The following is a 17,785-nucleotide window of genomic DNA, read 5'->3' as shown; positions in this document are numbered from 1 at the left end:
CGTCAGGGCAGCGCCACAGCTTCCAGCCTCCAGCCCAGGGGCAGTCACAGCCGAGCATCAGAACTGTGGCTCTGTGCAGTGCCAAAGCGACTGCAGGTGCCCACAGAGGCTGGCAGCCCACAGTACCCAGGGCACAGACACTAGGATGGAGCCACTCAAGTCAGAGATACTCTGCAGCAGCTGGAGCCTGGGCCCTGTCAGAAGCCAGGTGGAGATCCTCAGGCTGAAGGCAGCACACCAGGGGAGGGCTTGAGACCAAGGGAGGCTGGAGTGATGTGGGTCCCAGGACCTGAAAAGCTGTATCTGTAACTCCCCTCCCCAGAGTTCACTCTTCTTGATCGTCATTGTTCTCTCCTGCACCTGCCTGGGCTTATTCCTCTTCCCTATCCCTCTGCCCCTTGACTAACCTTCCTGGGCAAACAGCACAGACTGTGACGTGGGAGCTGTGAAGAGGGGATGGCATCCCTGCTGTGGGTTCAGGGATTGTGGCCATGTGGGCCACCCAGTGGACACTGTCCAGATAACATGAAAAGAGGCCATCCACAGCGGCTCAGCTCTCTGCCCCTCATCTTTGGGCCCCACCTCACATTCATAAAGAGGCTTAAATTCTAGGGTTTTTTCCTTCAGTTCAAAATGAGGTTTGTCAGTGAGGTCACAGACGTCCAGCAAGAGGGTTAGCGGGGTTGCTTAGCCCCCAACTCGGAACCCACCACCTCGAGCTGCCTGCAGAGGACCTATACTTTCTAATACTATGACCCAATACTAGAGAGCCAGAGACACTGTAAATAACCGTTATCTTATATTTATGTATTTAAAAGATGGTTCATAAATGTATTTAGTGCTTACCATGTCAGACAATTTTTACCCCCATCTCCAAAACGAAGTAGAACTGATATTCAGCTCACAGAAGGCTGTTAAAGGCACCAGAGAAATACGTGATGCAGTGGCTTAAAGAGACTGCCAGGAAGAGTGGGGAAAATTTCTGCACTGAAGTCAATTTGGGAAATGTCATACAGATCAGCCACTCAATAGCAAGGCCTCTAGGTAAGTAGGGAGAACGCCTCTGGTCCTGTTCAGGTGTTTCGTCTGTCAAGGTGCTTCTCCTGGCCAGCTATGTCTGCACAGTTCAACACGACTTGAGTTGGCCATCTCAAAACAGCTATAGCCTCAGTTGCTGTGAGGACACCTCACGGATGACAGAGGCAAGAAAGGCTTGAGGGAGAGGGGGTGAGGCAGGGGGAGCTTGGAGCCTTCATTCTCTAACCCTAAGAGCTGTGGACACAGAGCCGAGTCCAACCTGGCTGCTGCCTGGGCAGGCAAGGAGAGGGCACCGAACACACTCCCCCCAGAGCCTCACACTGCCACCAGTTGAGGCCTGTGCCCCTCTCTTCCCTGCACACCATAGCCTCTCTTCTTGAGTGCCCTACCCAAACTACTGCCTAGGAAACAAACATTTGGTAACATCTTCGGAAAGGCTGCTTGCAAGGAAGGCAACTTCTCTACGCTGTCAAACAGCTTCCTTAGTTGAAGCATCTAACTCTGGCCCCGTCCTTACTGCCCCCAGTCGGGGCTTTCAGAAGCAGTGTGGGCAAGTGCTGCTGGCCTTCTGCAGAATGATGAGCACTGGTCAGTCCTGTGCTGATAAAGGCTGTGTGTCCCCCATGTCTTGGTTTCTCAAACAGCAGGTAACAACCTCATCTTTCCAAAGAGATAGCTGTGCCTGACCTATTTTTCAGGGCTCTTCTGGACAGCAGCCTGCTTCCAGCACAGAGAAGGGCCTGGCCTCAGGGGGAGCCCTGGAGCCCACCATGTGCCTCCTGCTCCATCTTGGGAGCAGCAGGGCCCTGTCGGCACTCAGTAGAGCCTGGGATTGGTGACTGAAGAGGGAGGTGGAGGCTTTAGGCAGCAGCGCTGAAAGAGGTGGCAACAGATGACCTGCATGGGAACTGGGGCCTGCAGAGACATCACAGAGCGGGGGAAGTGTCTTCAGCTCTCGAATTCTGGAAGCTGTCAGGGGAAGGGAGTCCCACAGCCAAACTGCATGGTGGGTGGGCCACTGGGTCTGCTTCCAGTGTGTGGCGGGGCCCACAGGGAGCTGAGTTTTCCTGTTGGATTTCCCACACCCGGCCTGCCTGTGGCTGGCCAAGAAGGCATTGTTGAGCCTCATGAGATCACAAAGGTAGCTGTGCAGGCCCCGCCCACTTCCTATAAACCTGGTTCTGGCTGTCCCTGTGCCAGGCCTCCAAGTGCCCTGAGAGCTACCGGCCGGGGTCGGGGGGCTATGGGAGCTCAGGGCAGGCACCTCCCATGCTCCCACAGGAGCCACCAGGACATGAAGGTCATAGGCCTCTCCTCTCCTCCTCTTCCTGTTTGACCTGAATGCCGCCAGGCCGACAGCCTCAAGGATTCCATCTGAGAAGATGCAGGCTGGGTGTGTGGGGAGCAGTAGAGGGGCTGGTGTGTGCACATATGTGCACAGCTCAGGACAGAGGCTCCCTGGACTTGGGGTGGGGAGCGCCAGGGCCCCAACTCTAACCCTCGTTCTGCTCCTCTTGACCTCTGCTCTCTGGACCAAAAATGGAGGACTCATTCTAGACTAGGAGTTCTTACGGTCTAGGAGCCCCCTTAAGTTAAATGTTTATATGTAAAGGCCATTTTTCTGAGAGGCCATAGCTTTCATCAGCGTGCCGAAAAGCATGAGATCGTCTGCTCTAAAAGCCTCTGCCCCAGTGCTGCCTAGTTTCAGAGCCCCCGATGGTCTCATGTTGGGTTTTGGAGCAGGCAGAGAAGCTGCAGTGGGGCCACCAGCCAGTCCTTAGAGTCCTGGGTTAAGGCCTCTTCTCCAGGAGGCCCTTTTTAAAGGGTTTCTCTGTTGCCTGGAGGCAGGAGTGACCTTCCGGTACGCAGGAAACCCTGAGGGTACCTAGGAGGCCCCTAGCTAGTGGGTTGGGGAAGGAAGACAGGACCCCTGGGGCCACTGAAATCGTGGAGCTCTCAGAGACCTGAGTGCCGGTCCCTTCTGCCACTCTTTGGGTAGATCCCCTGTCTTCCCACAGGCCCTGTGTCTTGCTCAGTCCATCTGACTCCGCTTTCCCATCCTAGGCCTCAGGTGGGTGGCAGGCCCTTTCCTGCTTGCCCTCTGCCCTCCCTCTCTCTGGCCCTACCCAGCCTCTGCCAATCTGTGTGCCTCCCAGGAGCCGGGACACTCCCTGAGTCCTCTGGGAGCCCTTAAGCCACACTGAAAACACAGACCCTGGGAGAAGCAGCCAGCAGTGAGGAATCCTGGAACCCCTTCCCAGGGAGAGCCTTCCCATGACCCCCATGAAGAGATCGGTGCAAACACAGGTGTCAGAGCCCTTCACGGAGTCCTGGGGTGAGGAGTCCCTGCCGGAGCTCCCCACAGAGCAGTCCCTGACCGAGTACTCTGACCTCGAGGAGGCTCCCTCGGCGCACACTCTCTATGTGGGCCATCTGAACCCCCAGTTCTCAGTGCCGGTGCTCGCCTGCCTGCTGCGAGACACCCTGGAGCGGCTGGAGATGCCGGTGGCGCGGGAGCACATCGAGGTGGTGAGGCGGCCGCGGAAGGCCTATGCGCTGGTGCAGGTGACTGTCCGCAGGGACACCCTCGCCTCCCTCCCCTGGCGCCTGCAGACGGCCCTGGAGGAGCACCTAATCCTCAAGGAGCTGGCAGCCCGTGGGAAGGAGCTGCTATTGAGTGAGGCCCAAGGGCCCTTCAGCCACAGAGAGGTAAGTGGGACTTTTCCCAAGCAAGCTCCAAAGCCTCACCCCAAGGGAGAGACTCTGGGTGGGAGTGGCCTGCAGAGTGGGGACGGAGGGGTGTCTCTGGGGAAGCAGGGACAAATCTGCAAACTTGGGGGCTGCTACTCAAATGACCATGGCTTGTCACTGGTACTGCCAGCTTTCTCTGGAAAAGACACTGAGTTTGCCTCAAGCCTGATGCTTGTGTGAAGAAAGGCCACGAGGGGGCCTCCTCCTTGGGTCCTTTTACATTCCAGCCTCTGGGCCTGGGAGACCCTAGAAGACACAGGGGCCCTAATTTTCCCCTTGGCCCAACTCATTTGTTCAATTAACAATCATGAACACCCCCTCTGTGCCAGGAGTTAAGGCAGGGATGAGAGGCCCAGCCAGGCCCCAAGGAGCCCTGCATCTGTGGCCAGAGCCGGACAGCCACCCACAGAGCTGCAAGGTGGCTGCGCTCAGAGCTGTGAGAGGACACAGGAAGGTTTGCCCTGCTCTCTGGGGACAGATTCACAGGGGAAGTGAAATCCAGGCTGGGACTTAGGGCGTTGGACAGGAACTTGTGGGAGAGGACATTCCAGGCCAGGGACACAGAATATGCAGAGGAACCTGGGGACTTAGAGGGACTGTGGTGTCTGCAGAAGGGCAAACCATTTGGTGGCCCTGGAGCTCCCACTGAAGGCTGCAGGGGGTGCTAAGGAAGGAAGTTGGGCCAGAAGGTAGGGTAGGGGCCAGGTCACCAAGACTATCCAAGGCAAGGCTGAACCGTTGGCTTTACTGGGTGGGACATGGGACGTTAGGGTAGGTCACTCCACGAGACAGGTGATTTTGGTTTCTTTTTCTTTTGGTGTGAAAATGATGGTGTTTAAACTGTTGCAGAACTAAAAGGCTCTGTGGCTTACATTTCAACTCAATTTCACATTTGTATGATGTTTATCCTGTTTCTAAGACTGATCAATTCAACTTCTCTGGGGAGCTGCAGGGCTGGTAGGGAGGTGCCCTGGTCTCCTCACCCCAGCCCATGCTCATGAAAGGATTGTGAGGAGTAACAATCTGCCTTGAAGTTAGCGTCACTAAGGAGGGTTGTTGACAGGAAAGGGTGAGCCTGGAAGCAGGGAGGTCAGAGAGGGGCTGGCTGGGGAGGCCCAGACTAGGAAGTGGCCCCAAGGAGGCTCACACCGAGCCCTCGAGCAGAGCCCAAACCACGAAAGGTGATTCCGGAGGCGCAGAAGGAAGTGGAGATTAGGGTGGACTTGTCAATAGCCCAGAAAGTAGTGGGCAAAGGTTTGAAATCAGGAAGTGGGTGGGTACCTGGGAGTCCCTCTCCATTCAGGGTCCTGCAGCTCTGTCACAGGGTGCTGAGATACGTGCTGGAATGATCTGGCTCTGGGCCTCAGGGGCCTGTCTGCAACCCAAGTAAGAAAAAATGGGCCCACACGTGTCCCAGCACCCAGCCCTGGGAAGCAGAAATCTCTTCTTCCCCACCAGGCATCCCACAGCTCACCTGGGAAGGGCCCAGCTCGGCAGGGAAAGGAGCGCTGACAGGAACCCTCAATCCAGCAGGGTTTCCTGCCTCGGCTGCAGGAGGGTGGGCAGAACCAGGCCCCTCAGCCTGGTGAAGGGCATCAGGATGCCCATGAGAGTCAGGCCACAGCAGGGGCCGGATGGGGGGTTCTTGCAGTCCTTCTCAAGGTCAGGGCTCCCATTTTCTGGCTTGACCCTTACACTCATACACTCATTCTTGACTCCCACCCTAGGAGGAGGAGGAGGAGGACAGTGGCCTGAGCCCTGGCCCCAACCCAGGCTCTGGCGTCCCGCTGCCCGCCTGGCCTACACACACGCTGCCTGATAGGCCCCAGGCCTGGCAGCTGCAGAGCTGCCAGGGCCGGCCCAGTGGCGTGTGCTCCGACAGTGCCATTGTGCACCACGAGATCATGGGCAAGGACCAGCTCTTCCAGGGTGCCTTCCTGGGCAGCGAGACCCGCAACATGGAGTTCAAGCGGGGCAGCGGCGAGTACCTGAGCCTGGCCTTCAAGCACCACGTGCGGCGCTATGTGTGCGCCTTCCTCAACAGCGAGGGCGGCAGCCTGCTCGTGGGAGTGGAGGACAGCGGCCTGGTGCGGGGCATCCGCTGCAGCCACCGTGACGAGGACCGCGCACGCCTGCTGGTGGACTCCATCCTGCAGGGCTTCAAGCCTCAGGTCTTTCCCGATGCCTACACTCTGACCTTCGTCCCTGTGATCAGCACCTCGGAGACCAATGTCCCCCTCAAGGTAAGCCTGCAGGACAGGAGGGCCTCCAGGCCTGTCATCTGTCATCACTCAATAAGACGATGGCCTGCGCTCCTGCCAGGCAGTGCTGGGGCAGGGACGGGACTGGGGGCCACAGGAGAAGAGGCTGGTAATGGCCCTTGTGCCAGCCCTGCCGGCCTGCCCTAAGGAATCAGTGAGCAATGCTGAGCGGCCTGGCAGGATGGGGGCTGCCGACTGCGAAGGGTGGCGCCTCCAGAGCTGCTGTTGCCCCTCCCAAGGTGATCCGCCTGACCGTGCACACCCCCAAGGCCCAGAGCCAGCCGCAACTCTACCAGACAGACCAGGGGGAGGTGTTTCTGCGGCGCGACGGGAGCATCCAGGGCCCCTTGTCCGCCAGCGCCATCCAGGAGTGGTGCAGGCAGGTACGGAAGCTGAGGCCAGTGGGTGGGGTGGGGCGAAGCTGACCCCAGGCCCCTTCAGTCACACAGAGCAGCCCAGGGCAAGCCACCATGGTTCCCTGGGCCCTGCATCACCCCGTTTAACCCAAGGGGTTGGATTAAAATCACACCACATTCCATATTCCACTTGGTAGGCAGCTGGTGGGAAGAGGCCCAGGCCCTCTCTTTTTAAAAATCTATGCAGTGGCTGGGCTCAGTGGCTCACGCCTGTAATCCCAGCACTTTGGGAGGACGAGGCGAACAGATCACAAGGTCAGGAGTTCGAGACCAGCCTGGCCAATATGATGAAACCTCGTCTGTACTAAAAATATAAAACTTAGCCGGGCATGGTGGCAGGCAACTGTAGTCCCAAATACTCGGGAGGCTGAGTCTGGAGAATCGATCGAATCCCGGGGGCAGAGATTGCAGTGAGCCGAGATTGCACCACTGCACTCCAGCGTGAGCGACAGAGCAAGACACCTCAAAAAAAAAAAAAAATCTATGCAGTATCCCCTTTTCAGTTCAGAGGTGCCTGAAACCCCTCACCCTCTACTTGGGCAGTTAACGCACTCGATCGTGAGTGGCTGAGACAGCAGGGAGATTAGAATGTTGAGCCATCACCAGAAAACCCCAAGGACTATACACTGCATTTTAGGGGAGGCCCTAAAGGGGTGGAGGGGGCAGGACACAGTCCCAAGGAAGAGCTTTTTCAAGAGGGAAACGGAGAATGGAGGACAAGAGGGCCAACAGTGAGGAGGGACATGGCCTGCCCAGCATGCAGGAGGCTCCCTTCCAGGGTTGGCAGCCGGCAGCTTTCAACCTTCCTGGTTGAAGGTGGCAGCAGGCCAAGGGGCCTGACTTTCCCCCTAGCTGAGAAAGCTCCCAGGCTCCCGGGCTTTCCCTTCCTCCCTCAGTTCGGCCTCAGGTGGAGGGGAGGATGGACAGGCCCAAGACCAGGTGGGCTTGGCCACATGCTTTTCCCATGTCCCCTCAGAGGTGGCTGGTGGAGCTGGGCAAGCTGGAAGAGAGGGTGAAGGTGCTGACGATGGAGAAGGAGCAGCTCCAGCAGCAGCTGCAGCAGCACGGGCCTATGTCCTGCACCTGCTGTGTCCTGTGAGGGCCCTGGAGAACAGGCAGGATGGCGCGGCGCTCTCCACCTGAGACCCAGGAATTTCCTGTTTGAGCCTAAGGCCGACCCAGTAAAGCCCATGCAGGCTGCTGAGAGGCGGACAGGGGCTCCTTCAACATGACACAGGAGCCCATGTGGCTTCAACCCTGACAGCCCCCAGTCTGTGTAGCCAAGAAATTGCTCTCAGGCCTGTCCCCTAACGACCTTTCTTTTAGAAAGAACGTGGATTGTCCCTCTCCCTAAAACGCTCATTTGGCCCAGGCTGAGGCCTGTGACTCCAGCTGGCTGGACAGTGCCAGAAGGGAATCTGTCGTTCCAGGAAAGCCCCTCACAGATGGCGAGGCATATTTGGTGACTGTGGTTACAGGGCAAGAGGCCACCCTGCAGCCCCCACCCCTGACTTGCTGGAACTTGTGATTGTCAAAGCTCCGTTAATAAATTACATGCACCTGGGACAAGAATGGTTCTTTCTAGGACACTGGTCAGCCGGTCAGATGCTGCAGGGTCATGAGTCCCAGGCCCAGCCCACCTCTGTCCAGGAGGCAGAGAACAGACCAGAAAGGCAGGGAGCCCAGCCTCACACTCCAGTCCAGCTGTGTCTTAAAGACCAGTGCTATGCCTCTGTGCTTGTTTCTTCATCTATAAGACAGTGACAATGGCCGGGGGCAGGGGCATTTTGTCACCATCAGGCCAGTGCCCTGTGTCTATGCCAGCTGTGGCACAGGGCAGCACCTCACACTAAGGGTTTCAGTTCCTTTCCAAGACCCCTCTGGTCCAGTAAGACCATTAGCTTAAAACAAACAAAACCAGACTCCTCCTGCGGCTTCCTGCCTCTGGTTTCTCCTGCTGTCTCCACCAGCCGAGCCAGAGGCTGTAAAACCAGTTTGATCACACTCATGCTGCGCCTGTGCCCACAGCCCTCCAAAATCTCCACTTCAAGAGCAAAGCCCAAACGATGGCCTGCATGGTTCTCCACGACCTAGCCCACCCCACCTCAATGTCTTCCGCCCCTTGTGCAAGCCACTTCAGCCATGCCCACCAACGTGTTTCATTTGCACTCCTGCCTCGGGCCTCTGTGCTAGCCTGTTTCCTTTGATTCCACCTTCAAGTCCATGCTTAATTTCCCACCTATCCTATTTTAAAGACACCACCTCCCAGCACTGCCACTCCCCTGCTCACTTCCACCCTTGGTCTCCATCTATGAACTGCCATACTCTGTAGCTTGTATTTGGTGTTTCCCCCACTAAATAGCTGCTCTGGGGGACAGGGGTTTGGGTATGGCTGGCATGTGGTAGACACCCAATAAATACCTGCTGGTGAGACAATTAAGGATACTCCTAAATTTGGGGTCTGAGCCACCAGAAAATCACCAAACCGTGTTGAACAGGGCATTTCACAGGACCGGTGTTCCATAGAACACACGTCAGTTATCTCCTAAAACTTGAGACCCCTGGCCATATCCACAGAGCAGATACGGATGAGAACTTTGGAACCCCCAGCCCCTCCGCTCACCAGCCAGGTGACATCTCCTGGGCCATCACAACTGCTCTGAGACCTGGTTTTCCCACTTAGCAAAGAGCACACAACCCCTGCCTCAGCTGCCATTCATGCTGGTTCTAGGGACCAGTGTGATCACGGACACCTATACTGTGGCAGGTTCCCAGACTCCTGCTGCTCACCCCCCAAGCTGCCCCAAGGTCACCAAGGCTGCTTGAAAACTATACAAATGTGTTACTCAAGAAGGTGGAGGACTGGCGTTTCTGAGCACCTTCCACAGTCCCGATACCATTGCTAAACACTAGTCCAGGCACCACAATCCTTGGAAATGTTTTTGGGGGGAAAACAGCAGATTTCTACAAAGGAAGGGTGAAGTCAGGCTTCAGCCCAGCTGCTCCGGACTGCTAAGAACCTGCCCAGACCCCCTGGACTGAAGGAAGTTACTGAAGGGAAGTTACGCATAGCTGTGCCTATTGTTAGGTCACATTAAGAAAGGAATGAGGAATGTGACCAGCTTTCCTCCCCACCAGGGAGAAGCCTCCGGGGACGGGTCAGTAAACACTGGGCATAGGTTGCCCTCCTGTAAATCCAGCTTCAGCCCTATCCTGTCTGCCACAGGCAGGCTGGCGGGGCTGCTTGGGGTTTGCAAGCCCTGGAGAGTCATTTGGGATCTCTTTTCTTAGAAACCTTACATCTGTGGCCAGCACTTGACAACTGATCAAAGTGATCTTAAACGTAGGGGCAGGAACATAATTACTGGGAGGCTTTTTCACACCACCCGCACACCCAACCATTGTGGGGAGCCATGACGTCACCAATCGGCATGTTAGACCCTCAGTTTGGGGAATGTTTTTTTAAAAAAAAGGGCCAGATGCGGTGGCTCACACCTGTAATCCCAGCACTTTGGGAGGCCGAGATGAGCAGATCACGACAGGAGTTCGAGACCAGCCTGGCCAACATACTGAAACCCCATCTCTACTAAAAATACAAAAAAATTAGACGGGCGTAGTGGCAGGCAACTGTAATCCCAGTTACTTGGGAGGCTGAGGCAAGTAGAATCACTTGAACCTAGGAGGTGGAGCTTGCAGTGAGCCGAGATCACGCCACTGAACTCCAGCCCAGGCAACAGTGCCAGACTCCATCCCAAAAAAAAAAAAAAAAAAAAAAAAAAAAAAAAAAAGACTACTGACCAGGTGCGGTGGCTCATGTCTGTAATCCCTGCACTGTGTGAGGATCGCCCTGAGGCCAGGAGTTCAAGACCAGCCTGGCCAACACAGCGAGACCCTGTCTCTCTCTCTCTATATATAAAAAATTTAATTAGCTTGGCATGGTGACGTGAACCTGTAGTCCCAGCTACTTGGGAGGCTGAGGCAGGAGGATCTTAAGAGCCCAGGAGGTCTGCAGCAAGCCGTGCTTGTGCCACTGCACTCCAGCCTGGGCAACAGAGTGAGACCCTGACTCAAAAAATAAATAAAATTTAAAATGAAGAGTATCTTCTGGTACCACCAGGTGGGAGAAGAGGTTAGAATTATGCTCGATCAGCCTCATTCAAAGTACCATAACAAGCAGTTCTGCTGGTGAAGACAGTCTGGCCCGCGGCTCACTGGCTGTGTATATGGGGTACCCACATCCAGTGCCTGGCAGAGGAGACGACCACCTTCCTAAACCATGCTTATCCCTCCCCTTTCTCAGTCATGAAGCAGTATAAACAGCACCCATGCACCTTTTCATCTCGCTCTACATGCTGAGAACCCGTATTTGAAGCTTTATGAAAAATTCTGGTTCCTATTAAAAAGCAAGCCTCATTTCTTAGTTTTTAAACAAATTCTCAGGTCGTCTGCTGACTCAAGGCTGCTCACCTGCAGGAGTACCCGGCACTGACAATTCAGGTGACCGCACACAGGCACACCAGCACCATGCTCAGACGCTTCCCATCTGGCCAATGACATAAACAGAATGAGAAGCAAAGCACGTCTCTTGTTCTGCATTATTTATTTATTTCTTAAGTTAGAGTACACATTGAGTCTGGCCAGAATATAGGAGCACATAGCTGTGCCTATTGTTAGGTCACATTAAGAAAATAACTTCATATTGCCCTTTCAACTGCAGTAACACCATCCTGGAAGAAAAACGTACCCTCGAGTCAAAGCTGTCTATATATGAGAGGGTTTTAGAGGAAGTTTCCCCAAAAGACTCTGTTCTGTAAGTGACCCCTTGATGCAAGGAGTGTTTCCCAGCCCTAGCAACAGGAAGCGCAGCCACAGGCATGGGGATTTTAAAATCACGCTTCAGAGACAGACATCTTGGTGTTTCATGTGACACCAAACTGATCGTCCCTTTGGATGACGAGGACCAGCCACAGTTGGCACTGAGAATCCCCCCAACTCAGGGCAGTATAGAGATTTTGTCTCTGGTTTCATGGCTTAGTGGCAAGCAAAACCCTGAGGTTCCCAGCACCAAGTGTTCAAATCCTAGCTAAAATCCTCTCTCCATGCTCAGTAAGTCCATGTGGCACACTTTATAACGGTCTAGGCATCCAGGGGAAAGCAACAGGCAACGCGCTAGCATCTGCAATGACGCGAGGTAGTTGAGAAACCAGGTGACCGATGGGGCACTCTGCAGCCCCACCCACCATCAGTTCCCATCCCGATGTCTGCCGCAACTCAAGAACTGCAAGGAGAGTGTCACGCAACAGGCAGACACCACGGAGGAGCCAGTACACATGATGGGACATGCAAGTGACAAGTTTCCCAAATACCTTTCCGCATAATAAAATAATCTTAATAAAAACATAATTTAAAGAAAGTGTCCAAAGCCGAGTGTAAAGTCAGAGCTGTAAACTCTACCCAAGTCTGAAGGGTCTCCTGAAGAATCATCCCTGTTTAAAAGAAAAAGAAAAAAAAAAAGTGGGAATTATATGATGTACATTAAAGTAGAAAAGTTAGAATTTCTAGTCAGCTGCCCTGGGAAACGAAGCCTGTTTTTCATGGCAGAGCAGTAGAAGGAGCCTAATAGGAATAATTAGACACTACATTTATAATTCCTACAGAATCACATTTTCAAGACCTCACACATCGACTTCTACAACCACCCAATGCAAGCATTTTTTCTCCACTGCACCTCATCACAGTGTCACTACTGGGCAATTCTCCACTTGCGAGGCAGTCAGAATTCCATGTAACAGACCAAATATCTGCCTCCTTTACTGGTAACAATTCTTGTTACACCAGCTCCTTAGACTGTGAAACAGCCTATAGCAAACCCCCTGGTCAGAGGGTTCATGAGTCCATCTGTGTTCAACGCTTACCTAGCACACAGGCTCTCCTGTCACTAACTTCTCATGCTACCCACCACCTATTTAGGCTATCCCAGGACAGGGGTCAACCAACCAAGGCAGGAGGGAAACAGCTGTGATCAGCAGATCAGACCGGCACGGACCCAGCACCAGAGACCCACTGGTGATGAACACACTGTGTGCAGGATTCAGGGAGGTCCCCCTGCCCAGGCCTTAGGGCAGGAGCGGTGGGGCCACACCCATACCCCTGGTTCTCCTTCCAGACCCCAGATTCCCAACTGACACTTCCTCATTTGATACCTCACCAGCAGAACGCGTACTGCTGCCAACACGGTCCACACAGTTATCCTAGAGGACATTTACGTTTCGTGATGGTGCCCACAGTTACTGCACTTTATGAACCTACAAGTCTTGTCACTTAAAAGGCAAACATTTGACGTCTGTTTGGCAATTGTTCCAACTTTGAAGGAATTCCAGAATAAGCAGCAATCAACAAAAAACTGTTCTCTAAGCAGTGTCAGTTTTAAAGTACTTCCTGATGAAAACCTGAGGCTCTGCAGAAATGACAAGTGCCACACTGTCATATCTGTCTCTTCCTTCAAAATCTCCAAATTTTTAGCTACGTCAAACAATAGGGCCTAAGAATTCAGACCCTCCCCACCCCCGGCCCCAGAACTGGTCAGACTGGCACCAGAATGTAGTAATCAGTATTGAGACAACTGCCCAGTGACCGTGCTCCCCAAGCTGTCATCCCCAGGGCAGGACTGGGAGGTGCACGGCAATGTGAAGGAAGGACTGCCCATTTGATACCCGCACTGACCTCACTCCTTTCTTTCTTTTCTCTCTCAACCTATGGATTATATTCAAGACCTCACCACTATCATTCCTGACAGGTAAAAATTTTCAGCCCTAAACTTCCACGATATTCTTGCAATCACAATGTGCCATCACCATTTTTTTTAAAAAACTAAAACTTTAAAATAGCACTTACACTACAAGATCAGTCATGATTTATTGATGGAAACTTCAGTTCGGTGATTTCAGAGTCAGGGGAGCTGCTTCCACTTCTGTCACTGTAGGTGTCCCTGTAGAATTCAGATGGTTTATGCATCATCTCCCACCAAAAACTCACTTTACGTCCCTGTTTTTACAGCCACAGTTCCTACAGGGACACTTGTCTGCACATGGCAGGAATTAGAAAGACTGTTTGCTACATATTTAGTATGAAACTACAGAAGGATTTCCTTCTTCTAGCTACAAAAGATATACATTCAGTCACACACCCTACCACCAACTCTGAGTACTGGTTCTGGATAAAGGTGGCAATGGGACATAAACCTCCCCGGGTTGTGGCTTACTTCCCAGGAAAAACTAGTTCCCCTTAACATGGACCAGAGGGTCCTACGCCAAGTGTGATCTGGTCAGTACCACCAGAGCTCAGATGCTGCAGAAAGGGGACCTGGCCAACACGCCAGGGAAGCACCGTGAGAAAGCTCCGGAAAAGGAGAGGAAACTTTCACCCCAGGCGCCTGTGGCTTTTTTTTTTATGACTGACTGTGACATTTTGCTGTAATGAATCAGCGACCACCTAGAGGACTAGAGAAGACGAATGGATTACTGAAGCAAAGAGTGCACCTACCTGGGTGAGAGCCTGCAGCCTTTCTGGAGGTAATGCGAGAGCCGCCCCACAGAGGCCAGGAGGAGGCCAAAGTATGGTGGGGAGGGCTTGATAGGTCTGGACAGGAACTCAGGGTGGTACTGAACACCAACAAAAAAGGGATGATCTGAAACAGACTCAAAAGAAACAGCTTCATTGTGAAGGTTATGCACAAAGTGCAAAAGAACAAAATCTGCTTAAATGTTTCCTGTTTCCATAGGCCCTAAAATAATCTGAAAATGACTTTCTCATTTCAATTTAGGTAAAGGTAACCTCAAAGCATGAGTGATCTGACACCCTTTCTCCAGCACTGCTTGTGCTGTCCCCTCCTGGCTGAAGGCCTCCTGTCCAGAGTCCCATCCCAGACCCTGGCTCCCGGGACTTCTATAGACTGAGGTCTTGCGGTTCAGGAGAGGGCTAAAGCGGCTTTAGTACCAACTCCAAGCATTTTGGAGAAGGAGAAACTGCGGCCAGAAGTTAAATGGTTCCCTGAGTAAGGCCATGTACCAGAAAGAACTTTCCAGGGTCCAGACCCCATGTTTATCAAGACCCCTTCCCTCATGAGACAGTGCTGCTTCCTAATTCTGTTAGGTCAGGAGCAACAAGATAACATTTTTGTATTTTCCCATATGCCAAGAAAACTTTACTAAGTTTTCCATTAAATAAAACTGCCCGAATAATCACCTTCTAACTCCACAATTTCCATTCTCTCTCCTTCGACATCTTGGCCAACAAACTTCAAGCCTTGTTCTTCCAAACACTTTTTCCAGACTGGATTCACCTGTTGAGGCATGAACAATAATTCTGCTGGTCTCTCAGCTCACGGTCTTTCCAGAGTACCAGGAGCAAGCTGGAATCCTCACCTCAAATCGGTGCCGGTGCCTCTCTTCCAGGTAGTCTGCGTCTCCATAGAGTTTCCCTGGCAAAACAAACGGGCTGCATGTAGAGAACTTTATCTCACAGGATGATGCATTCACAAAGACATCCTCCTTCCCACTTTACTTTTCAGCATCTACACAGCCAAGTCTTTTGAGGGCTATTTCTATGAATCTGCTAAGGTCACCTGCTCTTAACAGCACAGTTTACACTAATTCTTGGGCTTCTGACTCTTTCTGACAACACTAAAGAAAGCCATAACAGAAACAAGACTCTCACCACCACCTTCAAGCATGTGAGTGCAAACCATGGGCACTCTGCTGCTAGAAAACTGCCTTGGAAAGCAAACCAGGATGCATGAAACGGCATTATTAGAACAGAATCTACTTAGGCTGAATCATATGAAATTGCCATTTTTGTGTGACAAAAATTGCCAAACATCAGCAATTTATATGGCTGGTCTTAATAGGAAAGTAACCAATAAGGATGAATGTAACCTCACTGCCTCACTGAGTTGAGGCGCCCATGCCTGGGAGTCTGACTGCACTGCCAGTGGCGTTTCTAAGACCCACACTGCTTCTATGGCTATTACAGTGCATCCTAAAAGGGTATGAATAAGAGAGGAAAGAAAGAACTTCAAAAGCAAGAATGAAACAAAAAAAAGCCAGCCTGCTCCTCGAAGCCACGGCACCACCCTAAGACAAGTCCTGGGCGCGCAGAGCCAAAGGCTGGGCCAGCGCGAGGCAGCTCTTACTCATGACTGAGTTCTTGGTCTGGAACAGGGTTCTCCTCTTGCCCAGCCTCATGGTTCCGCCCATCTGCCCTGGGTTGTGTTCTGGCATGTCTACGACCTGGAGATGTTCAGAAAACAGACACCAACTACAGAACTCTGCTTCCGCTAGAGAGAAACCTCCCTGGCTGAGTGGGTGGCAAAGGCTTGTGAGTAGGCTCTAATTCTCCAGGCTTTCCTTATGAGACGTTTTGTCACAGGAGAAAATGCCTCCCAGTTGGCATTTGTAACCTCGGTTGGGTGGAGGCTCTGTCCTTCAGCCTGTCCTCCTGATCTGCAGACAGGACCACAGCAGCCCCTCCTCGGGCTAGTCCCGGCCCAGCACTGTGGACAGTAAACATCACATCCTCAGAAAGACTGATACAGTAGCACAGACACAGACTGGATGTGTCATAACATGTCTGTCATCATCCCAGCTAGCCCGATGACTGCTCAAAGGCAAGTGATGCAGAGTTAGCACCCTGCAGCTTAGCAAGCATCTGAGGACCGGGTGGGCCATACACTGATGGCCCAGTCCACCTCTCAGCCCAGCGTTCCCAGGCACCTTCTGACCTCCAGGCTCTCTGTGCCCTGCTCTTCCCGACCCCAAAGCCCCATGCTGCAAAATATCTGCTGGTCCACTCCTGAGGCCTTAGTATCTGCAAAGTTCAATTTCAGGTCAACAAACACACAGTGATGCTATCTAAGTGCCGTGAGATCAAGAACCTTGTCCATCTCATTTAGCACAGTGTCCATTTAGCACAGTGTCCTCGGTGACAAGGGCAGTCCCAGCACATAGTACGCATCCACATTTGCTGAATGCTGAAAAACGTAAATAAGTGCCCTTTCCTTTACATCCCTGTCACCCTGGTCTGAGAATTCAAAGGTGAATAAAGGCATCATCCCTCCTCCATGTGCGTAACAGTACAGCGGGCTGAGAATGCCATAGGCCTTTGGCGTGAAATCCAATGCAAGGTACGCCAGCCCGGAAGAGCTTTGGATACGGTTAAGCCAACCAGTGCTCCATCCCAGCAGTTCTCCCAGGACTGTGGCTGGGGATCCCATGAATTAATATGTAATAGACAGATGAAAGCAGTGAGAGCAGCAGTTAGCACACAGTAAGCACACATGCAGGCTCTCATATTAGTATCTACACCGTGTTCTAGGAGTTGAGGGGAGGAGGGATGGAGAATAATTTTAATCAGGAATCCCCTCCAGTTTCCTGGGCTGGTATCTGTCTTAAAAACTTGCTGTGGTCAATTGGAAAGATTAGGGAGGAATTACGTAATGAAAACGAAAACTTTTTCCTATCTCAGGGTTCTTTGGGATGGACTCAAGCGGTCTCACATCCTGTCTCTAATCATCAATCACGTTCATAAATGCCCCCTCCACACCCTTCTAAGCCCTGTGGAGGTTCAAACACTTGACTCACCACAGGATGACTGGTCGTAGGGTCAAACTCTGTAGAATTGGCATCTGAAATACCAAAATACTTATGAAAACAGTTACAAACAAAAGTGATTAATAGTTTCATTGCTAAGCTCTAAACACAACTTCCCTCCTCAGTTTAAGATCATTGATTATAATAAATACTGAAAAAAGCATCCCCCTGACCTCATCCCCGTACGAGATCTCACTGTTGTCCAGGCTGGAGTGCAGTGGTGCCATCAGAGCTCACTGCAGCCTTGAACTCCCAGGTTCATGCAATCCGCCGGCCTCAGCCTCCCAAGAAGGTCAAACTACAGGGGCACACTACCACATCCAGCTAATGTTTTTTCGTGTTTTGGACAGACAAAGGCTATATTGCCCAGGCTAGTCTCAAACAGCTGGGTTCAAGCAATCCTCCTGTGTTGGCCTCCCAAAGTACTGGGATTACAGGTGCAAGCCACCAGACCGGCAATAAATAGCATTTTTAATACATAAAATGCTCAGCCCACACACAGTTGATTTTTTTTCCATTAAGTATAACTCTTTCTGGAAAGTCAATCAGTACAAAATGGGGAAATTAAAACTAATGGCATAACCTAGTAATTTTTAATTAGATACTGCATCTTTACGTCAGTTTTTTTTTTTTTTTTTCCTTTTTGACAGGGTCTCACTCTGTGCCCAGGCTG

General features: G+C 52.3%; 2 protein-coding genes across 4 annotated transcripts; one reads left to right on the top strand and one right to left on the bottom strand.

Moving 5' to 3' along the window:
- The first annotated feature begins 2,206 nt into the window (after positions 1-2,206).
- Positions 2,207-7,802, top strand: SLFNL1 (schlafen-like 1). 3 transcript variants are annotated; one of them, XM_012001709.1, is made up of 7 exons: positions 2,239-2,431; positions 3,038-3,109; positions 3,195-3,747; positions 4,853-4,858; positions 5,517-6,032; positions 6,290-6,433; positions 7,443-7,802. In XM_012001709.1, exons 3-7 carry the CDS (start codon positions 3,313-3,315, stop codon positions 7,563-7,565), a joined length of 1,224 nt encoding a protein of 407 aa, XP_011857099.1. In that variant the 5' UTR covers positions 2,239-2,431; positions 3,038-3,109; positions 3,195-3,312; the 3' UTR covers positions 7,566-7,802. The 3 variants fall into 3 exon arrangements, with proteins under 3 accessions (XP_011857097.1, XP_011857100.1, XP_011857099.1); XM_012001707.1 differs by having other exon boundaries at positions 2,207-3,747; XM_012001710.1 differs by lacking the exon at positions 4,853-4,858 and having other exon boundaries at positions 2,207-3,747; positions 5,691-6,032.
- Positions 7,803-11,781: 3,979 nt separating this feature from the next.
- Positions 11,782-17,143, bottom strand: LOC105555022 (CTP synthase 1-like). Its single transcript, XM_012001706.1, has 7 exons — positions 17,104-17,143; positions 15,657-15,753; positions 14,890-14,945; positions 14,711-14,807; positions 14,009-14,153; positions 13,361-13,454; positions 11,782-11,952 (listed from the first exon to the last, which is right to left on the bottom strand). Exons 2-6 carry the CDS (start codon positions 15,742-15,744, stop codon positions 13,370-13,372), a joined length of 471 nt encoding a protein of 156 aa, XP_011857096.1. The 5' UTR covers positions 15,745-15,753; positions 17,104-17,143; the 3' UTR covers positions 11,782-11,952; positions 13,361-13,369.
- Between the last annotated feature and the right edge of the window lie 642 nt (positions 17,144-17,785).

Source organism: Mandrillus leucophaeus, unplaced genomic scaffold (genome assembly GCF_000951045.1).
Source record: "Mandrillus leucophaeus isolate KB7577 unplaced genomic scaffold, Mleu.le_1.0 Scaffold67, whole genome shotgun sequence".
Lineage (NCBI taxonomy): Eukaryota > Metazoa > Chordata > Mammalia > Primates > Cercopithecidae > Mandrillus > Mandrillus leucophaeus.
This window is presented reverse-complemented; position numbering and strand designations above follow the sequence as displayed.